General features: G+C 38.9%; 4 protein-coding genes and 1 non-coding gene across 6 annotated transcripts; 3 read left to right on the forward strand and 2 right to left on the reverse strand.

Moving 5' to 3' along the window:
* Positions 1–1,455: 1,455 nt before the first annotated feature.
* On the forward strand, positions 1,456–6,703 carry tcp1 (t-complex 1). Its single transcript, XM_044107374.1, has 12 exons — positions 1,456–1,612; positions 2,071–2,156; positions 2,257–2,385; positions 2,835–2,932; positions 3,015–3,125; positions 3,249–3,430; positions 3,705–3,831; positions 4,135–4,310; positions 4,413–4,536; positions 5,203–5,395; positions 5,487–5,650; positions 6,289–6,703. Exons 1-12 carry the CDS (start codon positions 1,540–1,542, stop codon positions 6,500–6,502), a joined length of 1,677 nt encoding a protein of 558 aa, XP_043963309.1. The 5' UTR covers positions 1,456–1,539; the 3' UTR covers positions 6,503–6,703.
* Positions 1,848–1,985, forward strand: LOC122825904. The gene has a single exon (XR_006369713.1). It is a non-coding gene; the product is annotated as a small nucleolar RNA SNORA29 (small nucleolar RNA).
* acat2 (acetyl-CoA acetyltransferase 2) lies at positions 6,694–10,451 on the reverse strand. Its single transcript, XM_044107375.1, has 9 exons — positions 10,305–10,451; positions 9,013–9,147; positions 8,727–8,908; positions 8,422–8,539; positions 8,188–8,331; positions 7,995–8,117; positions 7,756–7,910; positions 7,552–7,662; positions 6,694–7,445 (listed from the first exon to the last, which is right to left on the reverse strand). The coding sequence occupies exons 1-9, from the start codon at positions 10,351–10,353 to the stop codon at positions 7,275–7,277; spliced, it is 1,188 nt and encodes a 395-aa protein (XP_043963310.1). The 5' UTR covers positions 10,354–10,451; the 3' UTR covers positions 6,694–7,274.
* Positions 10,452–11,185: 734 nt separating this feature from the next.
* LOC122825813 (WT1 associated protein) lies at positions 11,186–17,686 on the reverse strand. Of its 2 annotated transcripts, none has more exons than XM_044107376.1 (8): positions 17,477–17,686; positions 16,886–16,921; positions 16,720–16,775; positions 16,565–16,623; positions 16,348–16,475; positions 15,082–15,260; positions 12,470–12,624; positions 11,186–12,382 (listed from the first exon to the last, which is right to left on the reverse strand). In XM_044107376.1, the coding sequence occupies exons 2-8, from the start codon at positions 16,913–16,915 to the stop codon at positions 11,724–11,726; spliced, it is 1,266 nt and encodes a 421-aa protein (XP_043963311.1). In that variant the 5' UTR covers positions 16,916–16,921; positions 17,477–17,686; the 3' UTR covers positions 11,186–11,723. The 2 variants fall into 2 exon arrangements, with proteins under 2 accessions (XP_043963311.1, XP_043963312.1); XM_044107377.1 differs by lacking the exon at positions 17,477–17,686 and adding an exon at positions 17,112–17,223.
* An 813-nt stretch (positions 17,687–18,499) lies between these two features.
* Positions 18,500–21,225, forward strand: sod2 (superoxide dismutase 2, mitochondrial). The gene is made up of 5 exons (XM_044107378.1): positions 18,500–18,654; positions 19,503–19,708; positions 19,875–19,991; positions 20,389–20,568; positions 20,659–21,225. The coding sequence occupies exons 1-5, from the start codon at positions 18,626–18,628 to the stop codon at positions 20,802–20,804; spliced, it is 678 nt and encodes a 225-aa protein (XP_043963313.1). The 5' UTR covers positions 18,500–18,625; the 3' UTR covers positions 20,805–21,225.
* Positions 21,226–22,171: the final 946 nt, after the last annotated feature.

A 22,171-nucleotide genomic window follows, 5' to 3' on the forward strand; every position in this document is an offset into this window, starting at 1 on the left:
ATATTTACATGACTGCCCACTGTTTGCAGCCAGACATACACAAATCACCAGACAAATAATCAGAACTCATTTCATTTTTGATAAAAAGACAAACAAACGGAAATGATGGTTCCTCATCAATGTTTTCATACCACTTAAACTTTTTTTTTTTTTTTTTTCAAATTTCAAACCACAAACTTTAATAAATTTCACTGGGATTTAATCTGTCACACCAGCACATTAATGCATCATCATGAAACTGAGGGGAAAAAATCTAACGGCTCTTTGTGTCAAAAATGTGGGAGAAAATTTCACCGGGAGTGGGGAGTTAAGTAGGGGCTGAACTCGAAGAGCCATTTTGGGTTTGAACATTAGTGGGCGATGTGCGGGTCAACCTCACTTTTCCACATTGTTGCTAAAGCTTAACATGGTGATTAGCTTGCAACAGAAACTCCTCCATCTTCATGGATCGGACTGCTCTCTGCTGCAGTGTGTGGCCTAAACGTATAAGAGACATAACATCCAAATTAAAAATGTTGAACCACGAATGTAAAAATAAATAACACAAAGAAAGAAATAAAAAGCAATATTCCATTCAACCAACGCAGCGATTTCAAACATGGCGCTTCCGCGGCCTACTTGCCATCACTGCGGCCTACACCTAAGCCAAGTACAATGTGCCAAACTAGGTCTCGATAAACACTGACACGATATCAATCGGGTCCACAAACGATTCAGTCATAAGGCTGGGCGTCCACTCGGGTCCCGCGCCTTGGGAGATAATAAAATATCCTTTTTAATCCGGGTCCCAAAGTTCATGAATATCAGACCGAGAGTTTTGTGTCTCTGTGCGGCCAGGTGCTAGCCGCATCATTTTTTAAAACTGCTCAAGTAAAAGCTGCGTCACATTTTTATCCAACATGGCGCATGAAGATCACTATCATTAATAACAAAAGCGGCGCCATTAGCCACTGTTGTCATATTTGGAATTTTCCAGTCTAAACACAGGGTAAAATTAAACCTGTAAAACCTGCCCAACTGCAAAGAAATAGTACGAATCTAAACCTCTAAAAAAAACTTATGTTACTAGCACTATATGTTTTATAATATATCCCTAATAAATTTTTAGAGAAACAGCAAAATTTTATATTTACTTTTTATAAAGAAGACTGAAGATTTTTTATTTAATTTCAAAATGTAAATTTTTCTAAGAACTTATACATTTTTAGAACAATTTAGAGAAATTTAGACCTGTGCAACAGAGGGCGCTAAAACCCAATAAGTAAGTGGTCCGGTAATCTGAAATAGAGCATCCTGGGAAATTGAGTTTACAAAGATAATCACGCTAAGTCGTTCTTTTCTTATTTGATAAACTAAGTGATCGAACGTAAAATTTCAACAAATTTGAATGGCTTGGATCTACTCCTCAACTAAAAACAATCGCATTGTGGAAGTTGGGAGTATTTGGACTAATTTTCTTCTCGAACCTTCTGGTCGGTAATAGTTTACCCATAGAACACCGCGGCGCTTCCTTTCTTCTCTGTGGTGCGGTGCTCCAATATGTCGATGTTAGATGGTCCGTTAAACGTGCTCGGCCAGAGAACTACTGGCGAGTCTGTTCGCACTCAGAATGGTAGGTTGTTATTAATTCTGTGGTGCGGTTTAACCTTGTGAATGTTTTACAAGCCTGCAGAGTTTGAACGGAGTTTTTAATGTATGACACACGTGCCGCTAAAGCTAATGCTAACTAACTTTAATGCTAGCCTAAATGGGTTGTTGCGTTCTACTTTTCTTAACTGTCAATGTCTTTTAGTTTGAGTAATAGCTGCATTTTATTATAACACAATCAATTTTAACTGCAGGTTTGTAATCCCATTTTATTACCTTCCACTCGCTGTCTAATGAATGGAAGGCTATGCTAATGGGGAAGAGAAGCACTGTCATGGTCTGAAGGTGTGGCTAGCTGATTGTGCGCCCCACTAAATAAGCTGACAGAACATTTGAATCAGAAAGTTACTTTTCAGTCAGTTATGTAAAAAATGTATCTTCAAGAAACTCCGATGGTAGCAGAATGGTTTTGTGTTTTTACAGTCATGGCTGCAGCAGCCATCGCCAACATCGTCAAGAGCTCACTCGGTCCGGTGGGCCTCGACAAGATGCTGGTGGACGACATAGGGGTCTGTGTCATTTTGTTGAACGAACGTATCCACGCTGAAATGATTCTAGTTGCTGATTAGCATTGGTTGCTTATCAGTCATGACATGGTCATCCTAACAGGACGTCACCATCACCAACGATGGAGCTACCATCCTGAAGCTGCTGGAGGTGGAGCATCCTGCCGCCAAGGTCCTCTGTGAACTAGCTGACCTGCAGGATAAGGAGGTTGGAGATGGGACCACTTCTGTGGTAAGTCCTAGCTGTCAGTATTTATGTATTTTTAATGTTCATGTTAGCATGTCAGGTAACTTCCTGAATTGTAAACAATTTTATAAAAATAAGTTAGACATCATTGTCTGTTAATCAGACTGGGTTTGTCTTTAATGTTTCATTCAGCTTTGTGCAAAGAATTTACTTTACAGGATTAAAAGCCAAACTCGGTGAACTCAATAATGAGCATATTCATCAGAAATCTTTGTTTATTTCTGCATTAATTTGTGCCTTGTACACTCCTCACGATTTTGTAGAGGAGTGTACAAAATTTTAATGAAATTCATTAAAATTTCTTTTTAATGAAACTCTGAGGTTCACAAAACAATTTTCAGCAACTTTACTTCACTTTTATTAAACATGTGGGTGCAAAACAGAAGTCAAAACCTGCTCAATGCAACATTTTTCTTCTCATTTCTGCGATGCAGGTGATTCTTGCTGCAGAGCTGCTTAAAAGCGCAGACGAACTGGTAAAGCAAAGGATTCACCCCACGTCTGTCATCAGCGGATATCGCTTGGCGTGCAAGTAAGATGAGGATAGCAAATATGCGACCGCATTGAAAGCAGATCAAGATCGTCTTTACAACTGTTTATTTTTGATCTTCCAGAGAGGCGGTGCGGTACATAAATGAGAATCTGACTATCGGGACAGATGATCTGGGAAGAGAGTGTCTAATCAATGCAGCAAAGACCTCCATGTCTTCCAAAATCATTGGAGTGTATCCTAAATATTTGTCTTGATTTAGCAGCATGTTAACAAGATGTTGTGATGGTTTTTAAGTGTTGTGTGAACGTGGAAAGCAATTCAGTTTCATTTATGTGCCTTGACCGTGGGTCCATAGTGATACAGACTTCTTTGCTAACATGGTGGTGGATGCTGCCATGGCTGTGAAGTTTGTTGATGGAAAAGGAGTGGCCAAATACCCCATCAACTCTGTGAACGTGTTGAAAGCTCACGGCCGTAGCCAGAAAGAAAGTTTCCTGGTCAATGGATATGCTCTGAACTGTACAGTTGGTTCACAAGGTACGTATTTTACTAGATTAGTTTGGGTGCTGTTCACCACTGGTCTCAAGAACTCCTTTTTTTTTTTGCTGCTGCTATGTCTTTTACTGATGTACGCAGTGGGAGAAAGTAAACTGGTTTTGAAAAGAACAACGTCACAGTGGGATGAAAACTGTGATGCTTCTTGTAGCCAGATAGTAAACCAGAAGCTGTTATCAAGACATGAGACTATTCTTCCTTCCTTTTTAATTTGAGTCCATTTCTGCCGTTGAATGCTTGTTTTGTATACCCACAGAAATGGTGAAGCGTGTTGTAAATGCTAAGATAGCCTGCTTGGACTTCAGCCTGCAGAAGACCAAAATGAAGATGGGAGTCCAGGTCATCATCAACGACCCAGAGAAACTGGACCAGATCAGACAGCGGTACGTTGTAGATCATGTCCGTCTTCCTTCTCTCATCTTTAGGAATAATCCCATTTTAATTTGCTGTGGTACTTGTCCAATAGTGCATACAGTGATACGCGTGGGAGAAAACATGATCAGCCACAAGTCAAGGCAGCAGCTTCTCTCTAAGCTGCAGGACCACTAATTTGAGCTGGACACATTTTTTATGTGTTATACTAGTACTAGTACAGTACTGCTTTCCTGTTTTTGCTCTGCCTTAAATTCCTTGCAGAAATATTTCAAATATTAAAAAAATAAAATGATTTGTCTGTGTGGTTTTAGGGAATCTGACATCACCAAAGAGAGGATCCAGAAAATTCTGGCAGCTGGAGCAAATGTTATACTGACCACTGGTGGCATTGATGATATGTGTCTGAAGTACTTTGTGGACAGTGGAGCCATGGCAGTGAGACGGGTTCTCAAGAGGGACCTTAAACGCATCGCCAAGTCTACAGGAGGTGCGAGCAAAGCTTGTTTTCCTGTGTAATGGTTCTGCATGTCTTAAAATATTTAAATGAAAAAATGTTTGCATTTAATTTGATGATTTTGTGCCTTTTTAGCCACTGTCTGCCCCTCCCTGTCCAATCTGGAAGGAGAGGAGACATTTGAAGCCACTATGCTCGGTCAGTCTGAGGAGGTTGTGCAGGAAAGAGTCTGTGATGACGAGCTCATTCTCATCAAGAAGTAAGAACAATAACAGTCATGCATAGCTCCTAGTTTTGTTGTGAAACAGTATTAAATAGTTAAAATTTTAAATCATTTTCTGCATCTGAGGTTGTTTTTAATATTTGTGGTGAATTCGTTGATAACTTGATAACTAGAGGTGTACCAGTAAATTGGCCCTGATTTCCTTAATTCTGGGAGATAGGTGATCAGCCAATACTTAAATGTGAAGCATCTACCTTGCCAAAGGTCTAAAAACCTTCGCAAAATCCTATTTTGTTTTGCTGTGAGAGAGGTTTAACTGACAGACTGGTGCACCAGGTCATGTCTGCACATTTGAATTTAACAAAAGTCACCACACTGTTGCCAACTCAGTGACTTTATTGCTATTGTTTAGCAACATTTCAGGCCAAAAACAAATAACTGCATCGGTCAAAATTGGAATCAGCAGATAGGGCTTTTTAAAGATCGGCCACAAAAAAAGTGCAATCGGTGCACCCCAAATTGATATATGAAGTCTTCAGTGTAGAGTTGTGCTGTCATGCTACAAAAGTTCCAATCTGAACCTGTCTCAAGAATGAGTTGCATTCAGGAACTTGTCTGGTTGATAGAGTAGAGACTCGATGCAGTTTTCAGCTGAAAGGCAGATTCTCCTTTTAGTAATTTTACTGTTTTTCATTCCTTCAGTACAAAAGCCCGTACATCGGCCTCCATCATTTTGCGTGGAGCCAATGACTTCATGTGTGACGAGATGGAGCGTTCGCTGCATGATGCTCTCTGCGTGGTCAAGAGGGTCCTTGAGTCTAAGTCTGTTGTACCAGGAGGAGGCGCTGTTGAGGCAGCTCTGTCCATTTATCTGGAGAACTATGCTACCAGCATGGTGGGTTTATAAAACCCCAAGCCTTCACCAGTAGGGCTTCCTTTACACTGAATAAACAAACTTTGAAACATCCGTTGTTTTCTTTCTTCAGGGTTCCAGAGAGCAGCTAGCTATTGCCGAGTTTGCAAGGTCTCTTCTCATAATACCGAAGACTCTGGCTGTGAACGCAGCGCAGGACTCCACCGACCTGGTGGCCAAACTGAGGGCTTTCCACAATGAGGCACAGGTCAACCCTGAGCGCAAGAATCTCAAATGGTGAGTTTATAGACTTGTCGGAGAACTGAATTCATTGAAAGCAGAGTCCTTACACAATTTGGAAAAGTATTTTAATTCAAGATTTTGTGCCACCATTTCATTGCCTGGAAGTTTTATCATCATCATTCTGTTTGTCTGTTTATTTCATCAGGTCTGCCATAAATTTGAAGTAAAGTTTTATTTGTATACTTAAAAATGTCAAACTGTTCTGTTAATTCTGGAAATTGGATATAAAAATATGTGGTGTCTCTATGACTGTAAGACTGCTCATGAGTAAAGCCACGCACTAATGCAACAAAGAACTTGGATGCAAAATTTGAGAGGATATCATATTTCAAGTGTCATGGTTGCAAATTCTTCATGTCACTAATATGTTTATCCTGTTGAATAGAGTTCCTCTGCCATTCTATGATGCCTACAAATGGTGCATTTATTTAGTTAAGATCCTTAAACTCTCAAAAATGGTGGGGACAGAATTAAAAAACAGTCAAAATGTGGGTTAATCATTACCAGTTTCACTTTAGTGTCCACACTTATAATTTCCTACTATTACACAGGTTTGCTAATAAAGAAAATCAAAGCTGTAAAATAGCACTTTTTCTATTTTGAGGCTTCATGTTAAACTTTTTGTTGTGTAGGATTGGGCTGGACTTGGTGAATGGAAAACCCAGAGACAACCGCCAGGCCGGAGTGTATGAACCCACCATGGTCAAGACAAAAAGCCTCAAGTTTGCCACAGAGGCTGCCATCACCATCCTGCGTATCGACGACCTCATCAAACTGTTCCCAGAACCTAAAGAGGGCGGGAGGTCCTACAGAGATGCTGTAGAATCTGGATCTCTGGACGGTTGAAATATTTACTCGTCTCCGTTGGTTCAACATCTGTATTTATAAATTACTGAGCTCTTCATGGCTGCTGCTCTAGTGTATGCCATGCGTTTAGCCTCTTTACATTTCTCCCACTCTCATCATCTTTGGAATTTATGTTTCCAAATGAACTGTTAGTGACTGTTTTGGTTTTGGACACACAAATAAAGCTTCAGTGGCTGTAAATGACTCTTTATTCATTATTATCAACACGTACCTATTTGCATTACAGTAAATCGTTAAGTTTGCAGGAAGCACTAGATTAGAGAAGGCAGCTAATTATTGGCACTGACATGTTTTATCTGCACAACTTTGAGGAAAGATCTTTATCCTACAAGCTGATATTGGAATGTTGAGAAATGTAAACCTTTCTAATAAAGGCTTAAATCATTGCAGCAAAATTAAAAACATCCTTACAAGACAGTGTTTGTTTAAAAGCTGTACTCCAAGTAGCAAATTGAGCTTCACAGTTTGGAATTTGTTTCTGAAGCTGAATAGTCTTAACGGCTGTAATCTGCACAGGTTTAAGAAACCTTTACTTTCCAGCTCAGACTAAATATTTTAAGATCACTAAGTCAAACACCAAAAGCTGAGAAATTCAAATTCACAGTGATAATGGCTTTTTTTTTATGAGAGGGGGGTAAGACCACTGCATTACAGCATGTTCTACATCACCCAACAATGTAAACAGATTTTATAATCCCTTAATTAGCCAAAAATAAATCCAGTGCAATCTAAGCTTTAAGAAGTTTGTATCTCAAACCCTCTCCACACACATGGCGACGCCCATCCCTCCTCCAATGCAGAGGGAAGCCACGCCTCTTCTTCCTCCAGTTCTGTTCAGACCATGCAGTAGCGTAACCAGGACTCTGCAGCCTGACATGCCAATGGGATGGCCCAGAGAAATGGCCCCGCCGCTCACATTCACCTGCACAAAATAAAAGCTTTCAGTGGAGTGTCAGCCAACTTCCTGCCCACCACTGGTTTACAAATTAGACTAGAACCCAGATACTGATGCCAGTCTTTACTGTTACCTTGTCTTCATTCAGGCCGAGCTCCTTAACCACAGCAAGAGACTGTGCAGCAAATGCTTCGTTGACCTCAAATAAATCAACTTGATCCAGCTTCCAGCCTGCTTTCTCCACCTAAAGAGAAGTAACTCAAAATTAGAAAAAGAGTTCGACAATAAAGTAAAAGTTTTTCAATTTAAAACATTTGATGTTCTCTTGATATCTCACCGCTTTCCTAATAGCTGGTATTGGCCCGGTTCCCATGACAGAGGGGTCCAGGCCTACCTGAGCCCATGAAACAATTTTGGCCATGGGTTTTATGCCCCGTCTCGAAGCCTCTGATTGGCTCATTAAAACAGTAGCTGCTGCTCCGTCATTTATGCCTGTAAATGTAGCATTAAATCAGCTTTATGACTGTACAAAGTCCCATTTTGTGTGTGTTTGTGGTTCATGAGTAACTCCGGAACCTGAAGCGTTTCCAGCTGTGACAGTGCCACTGCTGTCCTTAACAAAACACGGTTTGAGTTTGGACATGGTTGCAATGTTGCTTTCGTGTCGAGGAAACTCGTCCATCTTCACCTCAACAGGACCTGAAGGACAGAGTAGCAGTTGAAGACAGAATGTCAAAGTGGTCACCGGGCAACTGAAAAAATCTACTACCTTTTCTGGATGGCACTGTGATGGGGACAATTTCCTGATCAAAATGCCCTGCTTTCTGTGCCGCCTCGGTTTTGTTTTGAGAATTGACAGCAAAAAGGTCCTGCTGCTCTCGACTGATTCCCCACTGCTTCGCAACATTCTCAGCTGTAAAAAGTTGGCGATCAGCGTTAAATACTTATCGATGGAGTACACAAAGCTGACTGAGTTGCTGAGCGTTTATATATAGACTGAGACCTGTGATTCCCATGTGATAGTTGTGGAAGGCATCGGTCAGGCCATCCGCAACCATGGAGTCCTGCAGGGAGGCGTCGCCCATCTTCACTCCTGCTCTCATTTGCAGAGTGTGAGGAGCCTGATTATAGACAAAAGAAGTGATTGGTTTTATGCACAACTTTGTGTTGGTCTGTTCTTTAAAACTCCAAAATACACGCCAGGATCTGTGTTGTGAGGTGACAAAATTTGAAAACTTTAAGGAGTAGGAACACTTTGGAGGGTGCTATATATTCATATCCTTTTACAATGATTTCCTCATTACCAACCCTGCTCATGCTCTCCATGCCCCCTGCTACTACCACAGTGGACTCTCCAGACTGGATGGACTGAGCTCCCAGACACACCGCTTTAAGCCCAGAGCCACACACCATCTGGCAGCTCCAGGCAGGGACAGAGTACGGGATACCAGCGGCAACACTGGCCTGACGTGCCGGGTTCTGCCCTTGACCTGAAAGAGAGTTTTAGAAGTTTTTGTTTTAAATTACGTAGGAAACAATACTGCAGGATCTCTTAAATAGTGTGAAAACTCTAAAAGGTTTGATAAACGTTTACCTGCAGTGAGAACATGTCCAATGATAACCTCAGAGACCTCTTCTGGTTTCACCTCAGCCCGCTTCAGAACATCCTTTATCACAGGCGAGCAAAGGTCACGCAGAGTCAGCGAGGACAGAGCGCCACTCAAGCAGCCTGTATAAAATTGGCAAGTTATTATAATAAGTAGAGTGTCTAAATCTATTTTCAGTTTCACATGGTGAGCCAATATTTTCAACCATATTTTGTGTTAAACTCTTAGAGGTAGAATGTTTAGATCTTCACAGAAATGGCCTGTACAAAAAGGTGATCATCACACTCTAAAAAATTTGGCCTTTTAAAACTGTTCTTTTGGAGCTCTAAATAGATATTTTTATTTATATCCACACTCTGAAGCCCACAGTAGAATAAAATCTTAGAAAAGTTATTGATTATATACCTTAATATCTGATTTACAACACTTTCAAAATGTTTCCTGACATTTTTAAATAAACACAACATCATACAGTTTGATATTACCTGTATTGGCCTAAAGCAATGTATACATATATATATATTTTGAAGCAAAGTTCTGGTAAAGGATTGTAGGACCTGAAGTAGCATGTCTTATTGGGTTCTGCATGTAGTACAAAATCAGACAACCTGGTTTCAGTTTATTACAATATTTCAATTTATTTCAGTATTTTCTTTTCTTCAGATAAGCTAAAAATTATGTATTAGTAGTCTGAATGTCTAGAAAACTGCATGCTAATTTATGTGGTTTATCTTTTAACAGAAACGATCAGTTAAAAAATACTGAACCTTTTGTCCCTATAAATGTCAATATTTTGTTTTGAGTTTTTTTTCTTCACATTTTGATTCACTTTTATTTAACAGCAAGCGGCTGAGAATTCTTTAATGAGAAAAGGTTAATTGAATCAGATCAAAGAAGTAGACGTCGTCTTACGTCATGTATTTGGTAGCCAATACTTGTCGGCTCGTGTTCCATGAGACTACAGCTACCGGCCAATCAACAGATAAAGAACACTCCAGATATAGAAGCCAACCAATCAAAACTCACCAGGAACCTTGCGAGTTTAAGTGCAGGACAGAACCTCTTGGCTTAATTACAAACGTAAATAAGATATAACTTATAGCACTTAGTATAAACATATGCATAAAATAAAAATACAACTCTACAAAAATTAGCCTCTTATTCTCACAGATAACTACACAACAATAATAGTTTAAGAATGTAACAAATGCATAGTTACAATGTATGAAAGTCCAGTTTTGACAAATAACTCTAGAACGTTAAGGATGCCTGGCTTTACCTATTGGAGTCCGGGCGGCAGAAACGATAACAACAGGTTCGGCGTTCATCCTGAAAGGCGCTGGTTTGAAGCTGAAGTCTTCTTTCTATTCCTGCTTGTCCACTGACAACTGGCTCTGTTGACACTGCATGGACGTTTAAGTAGGAGGTGTACAAATGGAACTCAGAGAACAGCGCCACTGTGTGCTTGGGAGGATGAGCACTAAAGGTTTGCATAAGGAAGAGTCAATATGGAGGGCCAACATTTCCACTAATTTCCAAAAAAATAATTTATATTACTTAAACGTATCATCAACTGATCAAATACAAGAGATAGACAACTTGTAAAAAAGCAAAATAGCTTGTCGATATAAATATCTATTATACAAATTTATTTATATTTATATGTATTTCACTAATTATTCTAGGTCACATTTTACAACAGAAATATTTATCTGCCAGCTTTGAACAGAATAGGTGGGCGTGGCTACAACCACTCTTGTTAATAGGATTGGTCGAAAACTGAGCTTGTATGCAGAGATTAATCAATCAATTGTTATGATGTAATAGCCACAGTGACAGTTTATTTAATGGTGCCCCACAGCACAAGAACCGTGAAATAATTAAACACAAATAATGTGTCTTTGACATAATTATAAATTTAAACTGAAATACACAATTACCATAAACATTTAGTAAACCTGTTACCAATTTTTATATCAAAATAATATACCAAAATAAAATCTGTACTATAATGCCCTATATTCTAAGTGTTTATGCAAATCTTGATTAATGCAATTTTTTATGATTCTTTTAATACTGAAAATGTAATGTTATTTTTTATATCAATTAGTTCAATGTTTGGACTTTCTTTTCTTTTTATTAATGATTGGTTTCACTCTATAGTATTAAAAATCTTTATTTGTATTTGGTCAGTACATTAAAAGGGCTGAAGAATAATACGGACATCGCATATGAACTACTAACATTTTAACAGAATTGTCAAAACTGATTTTTTTTTGCCAATGAAAATAAAAACTATTCTAAAACAAAACAAAGAAGAAAACCCACAGGCCAACATCTAAAAGTTACCTCCTTGAATATTGTGAACCTAATGAAATTTTTAGTGATGTTACTGACTTGACACGTTACAACACCAGACGGCCTGATTTCAGTGTCAATAGCTTAAACAGCATAGCCGTGCTCAAATAAACAGAGTGAAAGGTACTAGTTTTAAATCATACATTCACGCAATTCAAATCTAACATCAATCCTGTTTATATCCCCATTAAGCAACACAAATGTGACAAAGGCATCACAACAGGCAAAGGGACAAGAGTGAAAACAAAACTTCCTGGACAACGGTGCTGTGTTACAGACTATGTATTTGCTGCCTTGTTTTTTATACTGTAAAAAAAAAATACAGAACACATTAAGTACATTACAAAACTGCGCCATCACTTGTGTTGGAGTCCAGGCCGTTCTGGGCATGACGTGACCCTGCAGTCCTGGCGCCCTTGGTCACCAGGGCAGCCTTGTCCTCGTTGGGATCGGTGGTGGAGTCTGTGTCATTCGAGTGTTGAGTCAATGATGTCTCGCTGCCTGTGGGAGAGTCCACACTCTCGTACCCCGCACTCAGCTGGCTTCTGAAACCGGCAGGTCCTCCAACTCTACTGGACGCAGTCTGAGTTCCTGGCGCCTCCTCTGAGTGGTTGGGGAGTTTGGTCTCGGTGTCACCGGGGCTGGAAACCACAGGGGACATTGCAAAGTCTTCTTCGGCACTGCTGACCTCTCTGTACAGGCTAGGCGTGGTGGTCTCACTCCTTTGGGATGAGTTGCTATTGCTTGGACCATTGGAGACCCTTCCGTAGTCTTTGCCTCCTTGTTCGGTTGGAGCATTGGCCTGTTCTGGCTGAGTGGAGGGTTCGGCAGATGAGCTGGAGGCAGAGGGTGAAGTTCTACTGGGGCCTGCTGCAGCTGAAGAGCCCTGAGACTGATTGAGCTGCTGACGGGATTCTTTCAACTGTTGCTGTAGGACAAGGATTGTACTCTGCATCCCTTCCACCTCTTCGTCTAGCTGGATGATAAAGTCATTTAGCTCTGAAGTGATGATATAAAAAACAGAAAGGACATTTTAAAATTTGCTTGAAATATGGTACAGAGGGGAAAAAAGAAGTTTGCTCTTACCGTCTTGACTGCTTTTGAGTTCTTCACTGTACTTCTTCTGCAGGGCCAGCTCAGCCTCTAGCTGCGCGATGCGTCCCTGGGATAGCTGCCTACCCAACTCCTGGTTTTCCTGAATCAGCATCCGACATTTGGCCATCAGTTTCTTCCCTGTTTGGCTGCAAGGGAAACAAGTCTCACATCACACAGTGAACAAGGAGACAAATGCAAAAGGCAGACAGACATTGATGATCTGTTCCCACTGCCTGTATCAGCCCATCACCGCCCCAGAACCCTAATAGAAAGACTAATCAGACCTAGCCTCAACATGAATAAGAACCTTTTGAAAGGGCTTGTTGAATACAAATATATGCAAATCATTTAAACTCATCTGAACCAATGTAGTCAGTATGAATAAAGAAACTTCCTTACCCCAATACTTTAAAAATTCAAACATTTTGACAAGTAAACTATTTCAATTATGTTTCAGTCTACCTCAACTTACCACAATGCACATGGATGAACGATGAACATTGTACAAGGCAAAATCACAGTGGCTTTTAAATTTTTTACCCTTCCACCATTACTGTGTCTAAGTATTGGAAGTAATTTGAGCAATGTCACAGAACATTACATCCACAAAAACACCAAGAAATGCTTCAATCTAAGTAAATCAGTACCAAACTTAATGTGCACAATAAATGATGCACAGATTCTGTGACGTATTCCCTTTAAAGACAAAACAATGAAAAATTTTAACAGCACAATCAACCAGCTTGGGATGCTGTTTGTTCAAGTTTTCAACAGAAGAAAAGAGAAAAATATATTTTAGTTGCAATTATCAAGACTGTATTTTAAAACTGACTAGTACAGAAGGCAATAGTGATTTTTGAAATTGTATTACTGCAAATGCTTTAACACATATATGCCTATGGTACTGTCCCCATGAGTTAACATATAATAAAGACAGCAGCAATTGTGTCCAATGATAATCATTAAGATTAAACTGAGTTACCAAAACCTTGTTGTTGTTATCAGTGTACTATATATCAATTACTTGATTGCATTAACAATTTTGGTCTTTTTTTTTCTTCAAAAATGTTCTTCAAGTCATTAAAAATAAAAAATGCCAACTTTAACCCAGAGCCGCACGATATCAGCAAAACAAGAACATGCAATATCATTCCTAAATATTGAAATATTGATAGCGACTGGGAGTAACCCACATTTCTTTTTCCATCATAATGTTGACAACCACTATCCCTGAGTTGTGGCATTTAAATGACTGAAATCTTCATCATTTGTGGGCACACAGACAGTGAAAGTCCAGCCCACTGAGTTTGAATGCTTAACACTTAGAACAAATGACCCCAACATGGAATCAAAATAGTTCTAGGAAATTGCGATTTTGCACATAAGCCACTATGCTAGTTGTAACTGAAAAAAACAACTGCTGGTCTAGTTTATCTCTGGCTTTATAGTAAAGTGAATGTAATACTTTTTAAAAGATAAAAAGATTATGAGCTTCACAAGTTAAATCTCTGAGTCACATATTTGGGAAACTTAATTTCTAAGCTGTGGAAGAAATTATTTGGTCAATCACAAAAACACACGATACAAAACAATATATCCTCATCAACTAATAACATGAAAATCTGCAGAACATTTGCACTCACAGTTTGACAACAGGAGCGCACCTACAGCAGTGTGTTTCTGTAATGAATTTCAGCTGATCTGCAAACTTTTACACAAGCGTAAAAGATGAGGACCAATCGTGCCTCTTGGTTTCAACACACACTGCTGTAAGTGTTTGCTTTAAGAGAAACGAGAGATCAAATTAAATGGCAAGGAAAAGAAACAATTCACAAAATAAAACATTTAAATACACTCTACCGTGTGGAGGCCCATGTTCAAAGACATGGGCGAAAGGACCCTCATGCCTGAACCATAGTCCCTTTGTGGATGAGGATCTGTCTCCGCTCACAGTCTTATATCAGTTCTAATGTCTCTTCCCCCAAAAGTCTTACTTTTAATCCTAGTAACTTTCCTCTTATGAATGAAATGTGTCTAGACTGTCCAGAAGTCTTTACAATTCACAGAAAGACTAGCAGGTAATTGTGTGATGTGATCCACTGTTAAATGTCTTTACAAAAGGAAGTATGGAAGCTTTCTTTGAAATGTTCAATTGATGTTTTAGGCTAGGGATGCTCCCCGCCTGACACGACCTCCCCCATAAGCCCTTTATTTTATGTGTGAACTGTCTGGTTTGAGCTGAGGGGTTGGGAAGGGGTCATCCGGTGCGGGCAGTGCGCGACCACCTCTTCGGAACAGTCCGGACTCCTTCAGGCCCTCGGACGGTGAGGGGCGGGAGCTGAAACACAATTGTCACCTGACCATACTGTCTTTTCTCTTTAGATTATGTGATATGTAGCTGCCACAGTACAAGAGAACAAAAGCAGTTTTGTTTTTGCAGTGACTGGCTTTCTGTAAAGTCTGAGTCTTGTGACCAGTACAGCATTTTGTCAGCCTTCCGCCCCACCATTGTTCCTGCATGCCTGCAGTGAGAGTGAGGGTGGGGGGCGTGAGGAAGTCTTGACTTTTTGTTTGAAGGGGGGAGTTATTTTGATTGTCTTTACCTATCAGGTGTAAATTTCCAGGCACTCAGTTCATTTTGGGCCTGCTCCAGTTTGTCTTTAGTCTGTTCCAGTTCAGCCTTCATTTTGAGGAAAAACAAGTTGATGGCTGGATCCACCATGGACGACCGCAGCTGGGCCACACTCGGCTGCTGGACTTGCTTGAGGTACTGAATCTGGGTCTGCAGAATGCGACAAATGCAACTTAGTCACTGGTATAGGAGTACAACCATGAAACTTCATTCATTTCATTTGCCAACAGCTCTCTACTAGAAAACTGACATTAAAAACAAGGATTTGGAAAGCATACATTTAGGACACTCATGAAAGTTTTTGTTAAAATGTTCCAACGCTCCTTATGCACTTTAGCACCACATCCACTACAAAATTTATGAGGCGTAGACATTAAGGGCGATGACATCACATCCAACCGGCCAAATATATCACTGTTATGGGAAGCAATAATGTATTGCAATCCACGTATAACAGTCAACACAATATTGTATGCAAATATTTATTTGTAAGTGGGAAAATTGCAAAATCTGGTATTCAAATTTAAGAAACTGTGCATCTGTAACAAAAATAATCTTGCAGTAATTAACATGTTTTTTATCTAGTTTTGAGCACCACCTGGATGACAAAATTCAGATTACCAAGGCAAGTAAATCTGCATACTAATTCTTTTAAAGAAACTCTACCTAATAGCCCATTTTACAGCGCTTTGCTCATTCATCATTTGCAGGAATCACTCATTTTCCAACAATCTGAGGTTTCCATGGACGAGTATTATGCATTCAATCAATAAAAGCCTTGTAAAATACTACAATGTATTAATAATTAAACATAAAAAAGATATAGTATGAATCCATGAGAACTGTTTGTTAATAAACAGAACAAAAATGTACCTGTCCAGAGTGAAAACCATCATGACAGCCAGCACTGCAAATGTTTGCACTCATATTATTGATGGTCAATATCATTCATATTTAAAATTTCCAAAGTCGTGAGAGAAATATCTAAGGCTTTTCTCAACCACCAGTTGTCAAAATCAATCTGATATTGCATAAATTAGTTTTCTGAAAGGTGTTATATGCTGTTAACATTTCATATTATTAGAATTACTAATTAAAATGCATCAGCATTGATACAGCCATCATCTGAAGGCCAAAACAGGAGAGTTCCAGGCATTCCAGTATAAAATTAAGTTCTATTTTCTGAATAAAAAAACATATTAATTACAAAATAGAATAATGTTAAACTGATACATACTGTGCACTCTTGCATTTCCTGCTCCTTGGTGGCAAGTCGCATCACTAAGATGTTCTCCCTTCGTGCAGACTCCTGCTGCTGCTGCTTGAGCTTTTCCTCAGACTCCTTCAGTCCTGGCACATCATTGGCTACAGTGTGGAAAACAAATGCATCATCAGGTTGAATTTCACTGCTAAAAATACTAATGTAATAATGAGCTAACATCAAATGTACTTACAACAGAGCTCTGCATATTTTGTTTCAAGGATCTGGACATATGCATCATGTTGCTTCCACCTGTAAAACACAAAGAATTTTTTAAAGCTGTTATTAGAATTCTTAAAAGAAATTAATTTAGATATCATCTTGCACATAAACAGAGAGGGTGTTTACCTTGTACATAGCTCTTCTCTGGTCAAGGTTTTCATGTCAGACTCACTAAGGCGAACCTGTGAGAAGAGAAACACAGCGACTGGTCAAATAATTCCGTTACCATTTTAGAAATAAATAGCTCTAGAAACAATTTATCTTAATAACAGACCAGCAGGAAAGAACTAACCTTTTTCGGAAGAGGCTCCTCGTTGGTCATTGTGAGCTAGAAGCAAAGAAACAAGAGAAAACCGATCAGCAACCGAAGCTTTAGGTGAGTACATTATCTTTTCAGTTGCCAAGGGCTTAATGTGGCAACACAATAAAAATGTGCCATGTTTGAACACAAAGACATAGAATACACAGTGAAATATAATGAGTGTGTGATGGAGGATAGATACTGCAGCGCTGTTCACCTATTCGCCACTAAAAGTTACCATAACCAGCTACTAATCGCTGTCGAGCCAAATGTTCGGTAGTGTGGCAGCAGCCAACAGTTAACAGCGACACAGTGTGTAGAAGCTAACCGAGGTTAACTACTGATTGCTAATGACATTTACCAACATGCTAAACATTAAAAAAAGCATTTAAAACACCCCTGATGTAACGCTACAGTGTTTTTAACGGTCACTTATGTTACGTTCAGTTCTTGGCTCCGGTTCGACTCCTTGTTATCACAAAATGGCGCTGAAGGAAATGACTCCCTCCCTTATGCTCCTTTTCCTGAAACTAGCGGGCTCTTGGCTGCGGTTACCAGGCCTAACGCCATCAAAGTACTCACCAGGCCGGTTCCTTTCGGTGTTTCCGGAAACACTCGGCTTTAATAATTCCGTGCACGTCCAAATGTAAGAGATACGTTAAGTTTCGCAAAGGAAATTTGCAAGTTTCAGTCACGCTTCGGTGTCAGGACTCTCATCTTCCTCACCGAGGACAGAACAGAATGGCTCTGAACGAGCTGCGGTTGTGTTGCACTCAGGCTGCTGCGGAGCAATGTCAAAGAGGGATCACAATGGAAGATATAACACTCCTACTTTTTTTGCTTAAAAAAATTTTGACTGCAAGAAAATTTTATTATTTTTTCCTTTCAGGTTGTCAATACATTGAAATGTATTGACAAAAATGTCGAAGAAAATTTTTTGTTCTTCGACCCCGAAAAACAAGAAAGTGTTTTATGGATTTTATTTAGATATAATTTATATTTAAATGCAAATGTGAGCATTAAGGCAAAGTATTTTAAGAATAACTTGTTAGGTTAATACTGAAACATACATGCGAACATATTTTTCACCATATATTTGTAACCAATTTATACTCATTCTAGACTGGTTTAAGGAACAAGGCTACTTTTTTCTAAAATAAAATCTTTCATAATTAACTCAAATATTCAAGAGCAAGTTATCATCACTGTGTAGACGATCTCCGATATTACTTGTGACGTAGGAACGGATAGTTCCATTTCACACTGTGGGTTCCACGTTTTCGTTTGTATTTTATTTATCTTTTATTTGTTTACTATACCGTTTTCGCTAGGGTGTAGTATTCCATAATATAACAATGACAAATAACAAATGCCAAAGTTTAAAACAATTATTAAAATCTCCAAGTTGCTCTCACAGAATCACGGTGCATTTAATCAAGGCCATATGAATTAAATGCGAGTTATTTCAGGCGATAAACATGGGAACTGTCAGAGTTTTTTTAATTCTAAAAAATCTCATTTCTACCGTGGAGTTTGTTGTGTTTTATTATGGTATTCGCCGTCCACACGCAGGCTTATATAAGTCCTACGCACCTCACGAACCCCCATATTTGCTGACAATAGTACCGTCTCTTAGGCTGTCAACTTGAAGTTGCCCATTTCAAGGGCAGTTTCAATTACTTATTGGACTGCGCTCGAATTGTTGTAATCTTGCAAAGAGTTATAAGAAACATGCTTTGCAGAGCTAGAGAACTACGCAGGTAAGACAGCTGAAAATGACCGATAAATAATACCGCTGAAACTGCATAGAGAACCAGTGGAGCTTTTGCTATCGGCAGTCAAATGCTAACTTGTAGTTGTATGTCGCGTGCTAACAGTTAGCTTGTCAGACGCTAAATTAGATTAGCTACTCCTTTATGTTTATAGTGGATCAAAAATTTGTGGTTATGTATTCTTATGTTTCAGTCCACTTGTAAACTGAAACGTGGCTTTGTAAAAATAATTTTAAAAAGTGTAGCCGAAGCTATTTGCTAATTTAGTTGATGTTTATCCACTTTATAGAACCAGAACTAAATCAACGTTCACCTGTTCATCTATCGTTAAATTTCTTTAGTCCACAATGCCCTGCAAACTTGCTTATAACCCTAGAATGTCGCCATTTTTACAAAACCTTTGTTTTCAGTTTTGCAATTATGTGATCAGCTTTCAAAAATGTTTTAAAACTTAATCCTGCTTTAAAACTTTCAATAATTTTTACTGAGATATTTCTTATGTTCCTTGGTCTTCAACATTGCTTGTTTACTAGTCTTCTAAATAAAATCCACTCATAGAACACCTGCATTTATACTGAGATCTCAGTGTAGTCTTGTTTTGCTAATTAAGTGATCACAAATAGTTAATACAAATTCACACCACTTTTACTTAATTAAAAACATCTTGTTTTCCTTCTATCTCATAATCAATTTGTGCTTCATTTGAGCAGCCTGTCGCATGATGTATTCTGATTGAAGTATGTAGTTGTGTGGAAAATTTTTTTTTGGAAAAGTTCAGTTTACATATGCCATCAACAAACTGGTTTATTCTTTTCTTTGTTTTGTTTTCTTTCCAGGTGTGCTGCCAGCCTCAGCCAAAGCATTTGTAAGATAGCTGCATCTAGGCAGAAGCACACACTTCCTGACCTGACATACGATTATGGAGCCCTGGAGCCTCACATCAATGCGGAGATAATGCAGCTACACCACAGCAAGCATCATGCCACATATGTTAACAACCTTAACGTTACGGAGGAGAAATATGAGGAGGCTCTCGCAAAGGGTACACATGGCCATCTAGAGTCACTTAGGATTGCATGAATGCAAATTTAAAATTAAGATGGTTTGAGAATCTTTTCCAAGGGTGCATATTTATGTGTCCTCATAGATCTCTCTGTAATCGGTATGCTTCTTAAATTTTGACATTGCTGGTGTGTGACTTATTTTAGGAGATGTGACTGCACAAGTTGCTCTTCAGCCTGCTCTAAAGTTTAATGGAGGTGGACACATTAACCACACCATCTTTTGGACAAATCTCTCACCAAATGGTGGCGGAGAACCCCAAGGTGAGGCAGAAACAAAACCTTATTTTGTTTGTTCTAGTTTTCTAACTCTTAAGAAAACTTATTTCCATCCTAAAATAATGATGTATATTGAATATGAATAAATCAGTAGGTCAAAGTGATTTGCTAGTTGCAGAGACATAATTTGAGTAGCTGTGTTTTTTGTTTTGTTTTGATCTCCCTGACCTGGATTAGTCAGGAAAATGTGCTAACTGGCAGTGCGGAAAAATTCATTGCACTTCCTCGATGGCTTTAAAATACCATAACTTTCTGAAGTATTTCAGCCTGTGAAGGACACTTATTGTTTACTGACTGTTAACTTTGTAACCTGCAAGTTAGTTTTACTGACTTATTTCTGATCATGGATGTTATTGCTCTAATGTAAAAATTTGACTTTCAGGGGAGCTGATGGAGGCCATCAAACGGGACTTTGGCTCCTTCCAGAAGATGAAAGAGAAGATGGCAGCTGTTACAGTAGCTGTTCAGGGCTCAGGCTGGGGATGGCTCGGTTACGACAAGGAGAGTGGACGACTTCGCATTGCTGCTTGTGCTAACCAGGATCCACTGCAGGGCACTACAGGTTTGTTTAAAATGGCTTTAAAGTTAATGAGATGCGACCATCCACTTCTAGTGTTTTATTGTCATGTACATTTATTTTTTACCACCTTAGGTCTCATCCCTCTCCTTGGCATTGATGTATGGGAGCATGCCTACTATCTCCAGTACAAGAATGTGCGCCCTGACTATGTGAAGGCTATCTGGAATGTAATCAACTGGGAGAATGTGCACGAACGTCTACAGATTGCCAAAAAGTAGAAAAGGCTCCTTAGTCAGTGCCCAGTAGCACCTTTTATCAAAACCTATAAAATAATGGATATGAAAAACATTTTTGGTTAAGCAGCACTTGCAGTTCAAAAATGTCTGTAGCATTCATAAAAATAAACAATTCAAAGTGCTTTGCTGTTTAAAACAAACCACATCTCCTTTAATTAAGGAAAGAAATATGAACACCAAAGACTTCTGCAAATGCAAACCACCAGTCTTGTTAAAGCGCACAAAAACTGGCCACCTTTTGACATAGAACCCATCTCTTGATTTTCATACCCAACTAACTGGTGCCACAGGGGTACATAAATAAATAGGTGTGTTTTTGTCCAAATAAGTGACACTAGGATCAGACAATATAACTGCTGTCAATATTTCTGATGTAATATAATAAAATTGTGTTTCATTTGTGCAGGCTTGACTTCAATGTTTTACAAATTGTCCTGGACATTACACTTGCTGGTAATGTCTGGATTACCAGCAATGAATGAATAACTGGATAATTCAAACTGAAATCAGACAATGTAGGTCATCTTTAATTCTGAATTGAGCATTTCAATACTGTAACTCCATCTTTTTTATATAGTTTAAGCAATATGTTTGTCCTTGCTGAAGTTAAGGTGCCAGAATGGGTTGCCATTATGTTTTAAGAACAAGTTGAGGTAATGCAATGTCCACTTCAGTACCAGAAACAAAATGTTTTCAAGAGGTTACATTAATGAGATGATTATAGTAATTTGCTTTGGTTTCTAAGAGCAGACTGTTTTTCCTATGAGTTCACTAGAAATTAGGTAACATGGGGAGGTTTATATACTTTGAGAGAGTTTGCAACTTCCGAGTATAATTTTCATCATTAGTCACCTGAGATTTAACTCTATTAAATGGCGCCAACTCAAGTCATCTCTGGGTTTTTTTTGTCCAAAATATGTTAAATTGTGTAGAATCTTACTGAGTTCAATTTCACATTACATTAATTCAAACCTAGTTACAACACATTAGTCAAATTTAGATAATCATATGGTACAATTATCTAAATAATAAAAACAATTCTAAGGAAGTGCAGCTACTTTCATTGAGTCAGTAAATTTGCCCATTCTTAGTAGGCAAGCAGCAGAAGAGAGAAACCACCCAGTTCTAATAGGATTAAACCTCCGGAAGATCCTCGACAAGAATGAGCAGCGTTATCTGCATCATGTTGGGAGTTGTCCAGAAAGAAGACAAAGTACTAGGTGTATTTTCGATAAAAATGGTTCAGAAATGTTTTCAGTCTATTCCTGGCAAAAGAAATGAGAACGTTGTCCAAAACACCTTTCATCAACAAACTGTAGCACTGTTGTTAAAAGTGTTCTCAAACATAA

Source organism: Gambusia affinis, linkage group LG22, assembly GCF_019740435.1.
Source record: "Gambusia affinis linkage group LG22, SWU_Gaff_1.0, whole genome shotgun sequence".
In the NCBI taxonomy this organism is placed as follows: Eukaryota; Metazoa; Chordata; class Actinopteri; order Cyprinodontiformes; family Poeciliidae; genus Gambusia; species Gambusia affinis.

Excerpts from the sequence above, each read along its gene's own strand:
- tcp1 (XM_044107374.1), top strand. The coding sequence starts at position 1,540 with ATGTCGATGTTAGATGGTCCGTTAAACGTGCTCGGCCAGAGAACTACT. Across the intron at positions 1,613-2,070 it reads GTCTGTTCGCACTCAGAATG|TCATGGCTGCAGCAGCCATC; the intron begins GTAGGTTGTTAT and ends GTGTTTTTACAG. Across the intron at positions 4,311-4,412 it reads CATCGCCAAGTCTACAGGAG|CCACTGTCTGCCCCTCCCTG; the intron begins GTGCGAGCAAAG and ends GTGCCTTTTTAG.
- acat2 (XM_044107375.1), bottom strand. The coding sequence starts at position 10,353 with ATGAACGCCGAACCTGTTGTTATCGTTTCTGCCGCCCGGACTCCAATA. Across the intron at positions 8,540-8,726 it reads GCATGGAGAGCATGAGCAGG|GCTCCTCACACTCTGCAAAT; the intron begins GTTGGTAATGAG and ends GTCTATAATCAG. Across the intron at positions 7,911-7,994 it reads CACAGCTGGAAACGCTTCAG|GCATAAATGACGGAGCAGCA; the intron begins GTTCCGGAGTTA and ends CTACATTTACAG.
- LOC122825813 (XM_044107376.1), bottom strand. The coding sequence starts at position 16,915 with ATGACCAACGAGGAGCCTCTTCCGAAAAAG. Across the intron at positions 16,624-16,719 it reads AGAGAAGAGCTATGTACAAG|GTGGAAGCAACATGATGCAT; the intron begins GTAAACACCCTC and ends TGTGTTTTACAG. Across the intron at positions 12,625-15,081 it reads TGGAAATTTACACCTGATAG|CCAAACAGGGAAGAAACTGA; the intron begins GTAAAGACAATC and ends TTTCCCTTGCAG.
- sod2 (XM_044107378.1), top strand. The coding sequence starts at position 18,626 with ATGCTTTGCAGAGCTAGAGAACTACGCAG. Across the intron at positions 18,655-19,502 it reads AGAGCTAGAGAACTACGCAG|GTGTGCTGCCAGCCTCAGCC; the intron begins GTAAGACAGCTG and ends TTTTCTTTCCAG. Across the intron at positions 19,709-19,874 it reads TGAGGAGGCTCTCGCAAAGG|GAGATGTGACTGCACAAGTT; the intron begins GTACACATGGCC and ends GACTTATTTTAG.